Source organism: Chinchilla lanigera, unplaced genomic scaffold (genome assembly GCF_000276665.1).
Source record: "Chinchilla lanigera isolate Chin_1 unplaced genomic scaffold, ChiLan1.0 scaffold00090, whole genome shotgun sequence".
Classification (NCBI taxonomy): Eukaryota; Metazoa; Chordata; class Mammalia; order Rodentia; family Chinchillidae; genus Chinchilla; species Chinchilla lanigera.
The window spans coordinates 8,293,432-8,303,205 of record NW_004955491.1 but is presented as its reverse complement, the minus strand read 5'-3'; the positions used below and the strand labels follow the sequence as shown (position 1 = coordinate 8,303,205).

The 9,774-nt window shown below is 58.5% G+C and overlaps 1 protein-coding gene across 1 annotated transcript in view; it reads left to right on the top strand.

Annotated features, from left to right (window-relative positions):
• LOC106146682 overlaps positions 1 to 8,949 on the top strand; it is a 29,151-nt gene extending 20,202 nt beyond the window's left edge. The window contains exon 3 of the mRNA XM_013504629.1: positions 8,335 to 8,949. Within this exon, the coding sequence (XP_013360083.1) occupies positions 8,335 to 8,536 (202 nt within the window). The 3' untranslated portion in view covers positions 8,537 to 8,949. The remainder of the gene's footprint in view (positions 1 to 8,334) is intronic.
• Positions 8,950 to 9,774: the final 825 nt, after the last annotated feature.

Here is a 9,774-nt window from a genome sequence, read left to right as displayed (position 1 = left end):
AATCATATAAAGTATGTGTCCTGTATTATGCTGTTCCCCTTGCAAAATAAGCCCCAAACCGACACAATCACTAATGTCTTGGTGATGCCCTGCAGGAGACCTCGAGCCCATCAGCACACTGTGACCCTGCTCTGGGGGCTGCGGGGAGACTGCTGTCTTGCCACCCTGCCCCTCCTCCCAAGCTTCAACCCCCTCCCGGTCCCTCTCCTCTCAGGCCCCAGCACGGCTCATGTCTCTGCCCTGGCAGAACATGTCCCACAGGATAACCGATCTCCTGAAGGCAGAAAGTGAGACGGGATGAACGACATGAGGATTCTACTGGGCAGAAAGTCTGTGGAGTGAGCTGCACTGCTGGAGAGGGCTGGGTTAGGGTTAGGGTTAGGGTTAGGGTTAGGGTTAGAGCGTTAGGGTTAGGTTTAGGATTAGGGTTAGTGTTTAGGGTCAGGGTCAGTGTTAATGTTAGTGTTAATGTTAGGGTTCTGGTTAGGGTCAGGGCCATGGTCAGGGCCAGTGTTAGGGTTAGGGTCAGGGTTAGGGTTAGGGTCAGGGTCAGGGTCAGGGTTAGGGTTAGGGTTAGTGTCCAGGCCATGGTCAGGGTCAGGCTCAGGGTCAGGTCAGGGTCAGGGCCATGGTCAGGTCCAGTGTTAGGGTTAGGGTCAGGGTCAGCGTTAGGGGTATGGGAAGCTGCGGGAGGGCACATCCGACTGAGCCCATCGTCTGCACAGAGGCCAAGATGCCAGATCTTGCCGGCACAGCGGCACTCCAGTAACTGGGATTTGGCCCCATCCTCCCGGGGATAACCAGCGATCATATTCCTTTCCGAGTTTTATCGTCACAGCTGACTACTGCCTGTCCTAAAGTACAGGGTTTTCTGCAAGCTGCAGACACCTGCCATGGCTGCACACCTCCCAGGAGGGGCCCCCCCTCAGCATGTCCACTGTGTTCAGCTGCTGGCCAGGACCCTTGCTGTCGGAGGAGGCAGATGAGTTGGTGCATGTGGCCTGGGTCGGCCTCTGCAGTGGACATGTGTGACTCTGTCTGTGACCACTACTTCATGCTTCAAACAGAAACTCGATCCTCCGGGCCGTATCGGGGCCACCTCCTGGCCTTGTGTTCTAGCACGGTCCTGGGGGTGCTCGGCCCCCGAAACCCCCTCAGTCTGTTCCCACACTGCTGGTGTGTGGGCGTCTGAGGTTCCCCCTCCTCCAGCCCCTGCCTGCGTGCTTAGCTCGCTGTGGGGCTGGGCACCTGCCAGGGCTGGGCCTCTTCCTGGGTGACCTCTGGTCTTTATGCTCCACCCTTTCTCTCCTCTTTGGGGTCTCCTGAGTGTAGGAGGCCGAGTTTCACCCTGAAACCCTCTGTGTTTTCCCCAGAGTGAGATGTACAAGTGGATGGAGTTCACTGGCTTGCTTATCTTTGTAGCCTATAAATATCGATTGATCGTTCAGATGCAGAGATTTGATTTGTCTTTTCCTGATTTTTTTTTGGTGTTAGGGATTGAACTCAGGGCCCCTGAACTGAGCTACAGCCCAGTCCCTTTTTTTTTTTTTTTTTTTTTGGCACCAGGAATCGAGCTCAGGACCTTGCACTTGCCAGGCAGGCACTCATGCCACTGAGCTATATCCCCAGGTCCCAGTCCTTGTTTTATTCTGAGACAGGAGTCTGCCGAATTGCCCAGACTGGCTGGGAACTTTTAATTCTCCTGCCTCTGCGTCCCACACAGCTGGGATTACAGGTGTGCATGTCTACCTGGCCCTAGCTTCAGAACTTTGAATGGAAGGAGGGAAAGGAGGAAAATTGGAAGGGAAGGGAAGGGAAGGGAAGGGAAGGGAAGGGAAGGGAAGGGAAGGGAAGGGAAGAAAAAGGGGAGAAAAGCTTAACATTTTTTAAGGCCAAACATCGGGTGGGCTTGACGGCCTGTGGGGTCCTTCTGCTCACTGCCGTCGAAGCCAAAGGGCTGCCTCTCCCTGATCTAGAGCAGGACACCGAGGTGCCATTGGGCAGTGCAGGGTTGGCTTTTTCCTGGGCTGTCCGTGCAGGGGCGCAGAACCCCGTCCTCCTGGAGCCAGAGCTCCTCCCGCACCGTCTCCAGGTGATGTTTATTCATGGCCACGCTCCCTCCTCCCAGGCTCATTTCTGCAGGCCCTTCCAGGGTTGTTAAAGAACATCTAAAAGGCGGGAGGCCCTGAGCTTTGATCCCGCTGCTTAATTGCCTTTACTAATCACACAGAGATCAAGGGGACGAAAATAGCCCGCAGGGGTCGGGGGTGAGCAGTCCCTGTCCCCTTGATGCGGCTTTTGGAGGAGGCGGGGCTGTAATAGACTCCCAGCCGGCCTGAGACCTGAGCTCATCGCTCTAATTAAATAAACCAACCTTCACCGCGGAGCTGTGGACAGTGCCACAATCTTGGTACGGACACAGCGGGACGCTGCTCCAGCAGGGCGGCAGGCTGCCTCTCCAGGAGCCTTCCCCTCCCGGCCTCCCCGCCCCTGCCCTCCTTCTGCGCCCACTCTGGCTTTGTCTCGTCCACTCCTTGCTGGTTTTTCTTGAGAGAGAGCTGCTGGGCAGGCCCGCGTGCGCTGCTGTGGTTGCTGCATGCTACTGGCCGGACCCCTGCTCATTTCAGAGCAGCCCTGTCACCCACCTCTGTCCTCAAAGCCCAGCCTCAGCCCACACCCCAGGCCTCAGGGACAGCTCCACAGCTCAGCAATGACTTCTCCAACCCTCTGCCCTGGCAGTGCCAGCCTGGGGCCTGCTGTTTGGCCCCGGGAGCTGCGTTCCCGAGCACGCAGGGCTTTCGCACCCCTGTGTCTGTCGGTCCTCGCTCTGAATGGGTGAGTGGGTCACGCATTCCGCTGGGTCTGGAGCCTCCGGCCGCGCAGGTCCTTCGCGAGCTCAGCAGGGAGGTGAGGCCAGCACCCAGCTCCCACCTGGGGAGCTCCAGCGGCGCCCAGCAGTGCCCCAGCGAGGCGTCTGCTGCAGGCCGGGTGCCTGGCGTCCAGCTGGCAGCGAATCCCGGAGCCTGGCAAGGAAACAGCGTGCCGGCCTGGCCCCTCCTCCACACCAGGATGGCACTGTCCCCAGAGCCGGGGTGTGTCCTTGCCTCCAATCAGATGGCGAGGCTGGCTGCTGTCCTCTCCTGCCCGGGAGAGCGTCCTGTCCCCGGGAACCTGGCGGAGTTGCGCCGACTGCCCAGAGGAACAGCACCCGCCATTCCCGGCTCTGCTGGGGCCGTGCAGAGCCCCCTCCAGCCCCGTGTGCGGTGCAGGTCTTGTGCCGCTCTGTTCCCAGGCGGCGGCTTTGCCGAGCCTGGCTGCCCTCCCTGAGCATTCGAGGTCCCGGCAGGCGTGGTGCCGTCTCCGGAAGGCTGCAGTGCAGGAGTGCTGCCTCCGGGCCCTGGGGGAGGCCACACCCACCCGGGGGCCTGTGAGGGAGACCCGAGCACCCTTCCCAGTTCCAGAAGCCTAGCTCCTGTTTCCTACCATCTCTTCTTTGGTTTGCTCTTTATTCATATTTTGCATCTCTCGTATAAATGAAACCTCGGGACATTTAGCCTTGTGGGTCTAATTTATTTCACTTATTATGGTCTTCAAGTGCATCCATTTTCCTAGCAATGCCTCAAACGTAGCTCTCTTTACGGCTGAGTAGTATTCCACTGTGTGTAAGTGACATTTTTTAATTCACCTGCTGATGGGCACAGAGGGCCTGTTGTTGCACCTGGGTCATTTGTAAAACAAAGGCTTATAGCTCCGCTAGTGCGGGCCTGTGACTATAGGAGTTTATTTTGATGTTTCAATAGCTTTTCCAAAAACCTTTAGATTCCATAGCTGAATCCAACAAACACTGACAAAGCATGTCCCGGGTGACTGGAATTGTGGTTGGTGTCCAGGACGCAGAGCTGAGCGAGACAGTGACTGGTCTCCAGTATCCTGCTGTCTGGCAGCCTCGGGACAGGCTGGTCAGCAACATGCGCCAGAACAGCTTGTGGAGGCCACTGAAGAGCTGCATCCGTGTGCAGAGGACCACGCCAGGCCCAGACACACCCGCCTGCACAGTCCAGGCCACATCCAGACACACCCACCTGCACGGTCCAGGCCATGTCCAGACACACCCGCCTGCGACCGCAGCAGGGCAGACACGGGGGACCGTGGACATGGAGCCTGGCCTGGCACCGGGCACTCAGAGGCAGGAAAATTGCAGGAAGATCTCCAAGTTTGCTTCCACTGAGGCGTGGGGGCAACTCTGAACCCTCTGTCCTCTCCCTTGAGCAGGCGTGCGCACTTCCGCTGGAGGAGGGCTGGTCCCCGGGTGGCTCCCTCTCCCCACAGTGCCCCCCCGCCCCATGGGCCCCTCGGGGTAGGGGTCGGCTCTGAGTCCTCCTTGTGTCGGAGTCAGATCTGGAATGTTGGGGGTGTTGCAAGGTCTGATCACAAATGTAGTGAATGCCTAAATTTGTGATTTCGTTACAGTTAAGGGCACATGCCCAAGAATCCCCACAAACCTCCCCTCACCTCCGACACAGCGGTCCCGTCCTTCTTGGCGCTTCCTGACGCAGCTCCGCGGTGCTTTCCTGAGGGTCTTTCTGCGGCTGCCTTGAGGTCCTCAATGGGCTCTGTTCACAGCAGCTTCTGTCCAGTAAGAGCACGGTGCTGTGTGCCCGTCACCGCAGGCTTCCGGCTCGTCCCCACAGCTGACGTGGCCTCGAGCGGGAAACGTCCCGAGTCGCGGGGACACTGAGGCGCTGGGGCAGCGGCTCCTGCCCTCCTCCCCGCCTCCCTCTGCTCGCCCTGCTCTCCCGCCAGCGTCCTCCTCCTCCGAAAGGAGCCCGCCCAGCTCCCAGAACTGGTCTGGCGGCTGTGCCCGCGGAGGTGGCTGGCCTCACCTGTCGTCGCGGCGTGGATGTGGGTGTCCTGGGGAAAGCCCGGCTCTCTCCCAAGACAGTCTCCTCTTTCCCAGGGGGTCCCTGGCCCCCCGAGTCCTTCTTCTATGAGTTCAGGTTCGCAGCGCGTAAAGCGCACACGCCTCGCGGGGAGCTGGCTCAGGCGCGTCACGCATCTCAGTTCCTTTCCATCCCCTTCTCTTCCCTGGATCTCGACCCCTTCTCACCGGCCAAGGCTCTCTCTCCCTGTCTCCTATTACCTTTCTTTCACTGTGTTCTTTATTATTCTTTGGGTTTCTCGTATAAGAGAAACCATGCAATATTAAGCTTGTGTCTATTTATTTCACTAAACATTATGGTCTCAAGGTGAATCCATTTTCCTACAAATGACTCAAATCTATCCTTCTTTATGGCAGTGTAGTACTCCATTGTGTATAAATACATTTTCTTTATCCATTCATTTGTTGACGGACACATAGGCTGCTTCCAAGATGTAACAACTATGAATCCTGCTGCTATACACATGGGTACGCACGGGTCGCTGCAATAGGCTGTCTTTAACTCTTCTGGGACGAAATCTAGAAGAGGAATAGCTGGGTGAGATGGAATTTCTAGCTGTAGTTTTTGATGAATCTCCATACTGATCTCTAGAGTGTTGGCACTAGTTTACATTCCCACGAACACATAAAAATGCTCCATTTCCCTGCTGCAGCCTTCCAGCATTTGTTATTTGATTACTTGATGGCAGCCTTTCTTTCTGGAGTGAGGTGGACCCTCAGGGTTGTTTTAATGTTGAGCGTTTCTTCACGTACTCACTGGCCCCGTAAGTTCCGCCCCTCACACCGCCGAGGTCAGCAGGGAGAGGCTGGCAGGAGTAGGAGCAGGAGCAGGAGGGTGGAGGGGGCAGCGGTCAGGGATGCAGGCTGCCCAGAACAGAGCCGGGCAGGGCAGCTGGGTCCTGGCGTGGCATGGTGGGTGCCAGGAGACCTTGCGCACGGCAGCCGTGCAACCTGGAGAGCCGCAGAGCTGTGAAGAAGGCGCAGTCGCGACCGCAGGCTGAGCCAGGGAGCCACCCCTGCCTGGGCCACTCTGGGAGGGTGGTGGTCGTCCAGGGCGGCCCAGGCACGGCAGCCAGGCCCCTGGCGGCCCAGACGCACCTCCCTCACACGCCCGCTCCCTGCCTCTCTCCTCCAGGCACCTGGTGCCCAGCTGCTGCTACCACTGGGCTCTGGCTCCTGTCCCCTGGCAGTGCCCTGCCGACCCGCTCCGAGAGGCCTGGGCGGGCTGCAGGTGTTGGAGAAAGGCCACCTGCCCTTGTGGGGTGCCATAGTCATGTGGCCTCAGGTGGGAACTCGGGAAAGGTGCTTCAGTTAATTTTCCACCTGCTCATGGAAAATTAGCACTGACAGATGCTCAGTGCAGATGCTTCGGAGACCACAGGGAAGGGCAGAGAAGAAGCAGAATTCCGTCTACTCCTTCCGATCGTCCCTTCTGGAGTGTGGGTGCCCGCAGGAAACGAGGCGGTGCTGTGTGCGCTTCTGTCGTTCACTGTGGAAACTGTTTATGTTTCAAGATCGTTCAGTTATAAATGGCCACGGTATGCGGTCTATTTCAGCCCACATCAGGGCAGGTGAGGATTTATTTAACCTTTAGCCGTGGACTTTGCCTGCATCACGATTTCCAGTGTGACCAAGCGGCAGGGCGCTGGGGCCGGGTTTCCACGCGCTCAGAGCTGTCATGCCAAGTGCTGTGAGACGCCCCGGGCAGCAGGGGCCTCTCGGGCCTGAGGGAGCCCCGGCTGGAAAGGTTAGAACAGGGCAAGTGCGTGAAGACTGCAGCTTGTTTCTGATACAGCAGCTATTGGAGAAGGAGCTTCTTGCTGGTTGGTTAATTGAAAAAACGGAGCCCTGAGGGAGACTTTCTAGAAGATACATACATGTCCTGTTTACATTTCCAGCCTAATACAAAAATCAGCCTCCCTCCTCCCTCCCTTCCTCCCTCCTTCCTCCCTCTCCTCTCCCTCCCTTCTTCTCTCCTCCCTCCCTCCCTCCTTCCTTCCTTCTTCCTTCCCTCCTTGTCTGCCCTCACGGCTGACTGGGGCTCCTGTCCCTTGGTGTAAACTGCACGTGTGATCGGTCGTGGCCTGGGTCCCCTGGAGCCTTGAAGCAGGGCGGCAGTTTTGAGAGGGTGGGGTGCCCAGCGAACCCCTAGTGGCGAGTGCCCCCCATCTTGAACCCCAGGGCAGTCACAGGATCGGAATTTAAGCTGTGCAACTAAAAATAAGCAAACTTTGGGGGCATTTTATGCCTCCATAAGAAATTTTGAACGACAAGGCACCTTGGGAGCTGAAGCCAGCGTGGGGTGCAGCCTTGCTGACCGTCTCCCAAGTGTAGAAGCATTTCCCAGAAGAGAGCCGGGCAGGGCAGCTGGGTCCCGGCGTGGCACGGTGGGCGGCAGGAGGTGGCGTACGGGAGCATTTCCCAAGCAGAGGTGTCCAGCTTAGCTTCCACAGAGGCAGACTCGCTCTCCTATGGCGCCATTTCGTCTACACTGTCTTGTTTCCTGCCCTGACCGCAGGGTTCTATTTTAGGAACCAGTGAGCCCCCACACCGCCCTCTGTGCTTGGAAAGCATCTGGCCCTGCCAGCCCCCCACCACATGAGTCATACTATCTCGAGTTTGTTCATTTATTTAGAAAAACAGTGCTGGTAGAGGCCCAGTTTGCCAGAAATTCCCTATTCACACTGCCCGCCCCCCCAATCTTTACCTCCAGGTTCAGATCCATTCTCTGCCTCAGTATATCCACCTGTTAAATGGGCACACGAGCATTCCCCTCCTACAAATAATCATGGTGTTGCTCATAAAATAGGAGATGCTAACTAGCCTGGCGTGATCGGTGCTTGGCATGTGAATGTGCTGAAATGTCGCACTGGACCCTATTAAATGTGCAATTAGCACAAGTTACGCAAACAAACAACAAAACCAAACCAGACCTCACCCAGGCAGCAGCTGAGCCCACACACCTGCACCTGGGAGGCCGGCGTGCTGCACGTGCCCCGGGGGAGGGTGCAGCTGCCTCCCCGGGCCGGCCAGGCCGGGTCCAGAAACTGAGGCACGGGTGAGCATGACGGCTGCGGGCAGCCCCGCCACGGCAGGTGCCATCCTGCCAGGCCCTTTCCAGGTGCCCGGGGTCAGGGGCACAGAGCCCCCTGCGGAGAGCTCTCGCTTTCGCTTTTGCTGTGTTCCTTGGGGACCCCGGGTGTGGCAGACAGAAGCATGGCGAGCGAGCGGTGGCGGCTTCCAGACTGAAGTGATTCTATTTTTTCACTTTTTTTTTAGTCCTAGAAATTGAAACTTGTGATCCTCTTGCCTCAGCCTCCCAGAGTGCTGAGACTGTGTGCCACCACCCCTGGCTTCTCATGCACTTTAAATTAAAATAAATTTTTATCCTGCAGTTGTCCTGACTCTTGGTATAGGAGAAGCTGTCGCAGTGCCAAGAAGGGGGTGCCGCGCCAGGACGTGTGGCACCCGGTCTGGCCCTGGGGACGCGAGCTAGACTGTTGCCTCTTCTGGGAAGCCTACTGGATTGCATGCAAGCTGTGGGGGAACGGAGACATAGCCCACACCAGCAATAAGACGCCGGACGAAACTTCTTAAAGAAGCGCCCCTTCCCCAGCGCAGGGCCGCCCTCGCCTCACCTGCGCCTGTCAGCAGGTGCAGCATGAGGTCAAGGTCCCTTCGTGGTTACCGTGCTGTGACTCACGGGGCAGCCTGAGGGTCACCAAAGATGACATCGGGTCAGTCCAGGAAGGTGGCCCAATGCAGCGTTAATACCAGGAGCAGGTGACAGGGCTGACGGAGAGGTAGCACCGTGAGGCCACGTGTCACATCTGCCCAGAAGAGGCCTTCGAAGGGAGCGGAGCCCGGGCGGGGCTGCCCGAGGAGCAGAGGCCGCCACGCTGGAAGCCGAGGGAACCCGACCGGGGCACCAAGCTGGGCGACAAAGGTTGAAGCCTTTCTAAAGACGTCGTTTTTCAGAAGAAAGTAATCAAGGCGGCAGGAAGGAGAACGCAGCCTCGAGGTCACCTTCTGGTTCTGGTCCCCATCAGTGCTGGGGCCTTGCCCTCAAGCTCAGGCAGAGGCTGGGGGTCTCCACGGTCCTAGCACTGGGGAGCTGGTGGGGGGGCCCTCATTTTGGAGTCCGATTTTGGCTTGGGGTGGCGGGCAGCTCCCGAGGGCTGGGATTTCAGCTGCAGGGCGGCTCCTGTTTCTTCAGACCCATGGGGAGGCCGGGAGACGGCTGTCACTACAGGAACTGCAGCGGCGCCCTTTCCAGGAGGGGTGCTGGGGCCCACGGGAAGCACACGTGCAACGCCTGCCACATCAAAGTCCGTGTGCCAGCCTGGGTCCGTCCCTGCTGCAGGGAGCTCACCCTGACCATGGGGCTGCGGTGACGGCAGCTGGGCAGGGACCCCTCTCCCGGGTCTGTTGCCCCTTGAGTTCCAGGTCGGCTCTGCAGATACTGTCCCTGGGCGATGACTCGGACGGGGAAAAGCCTGGCTTCTGGCGGCCCTGCACCCACCGTTGGATGGCGCTGCGTAAGTCCCCCACCAGCCTCCTCCAGCCAAGCCAGTGTGACCTTAACCAGTGTGACCCCCCAGTGGTGCCTGTCATAGGCAGAAGTGTGCCCTCAATTCCTGGGTGGGGCCACGGCAGCAAGGTCCCACTCCACAGCTGGGCGCATGAGGACCGGGAGAGCACCGTGGCGCCACGTGAGCCCCGCCAGGACACCCGCACCCGGCGTCAGGGCTTCTCAGGCGAGGGCAGAGACCGCAGGGAAGGACAGAGCCGAGGACCGGAGCAGCGCCCCGGAGTGCAGCGATATCGGGCAGGCG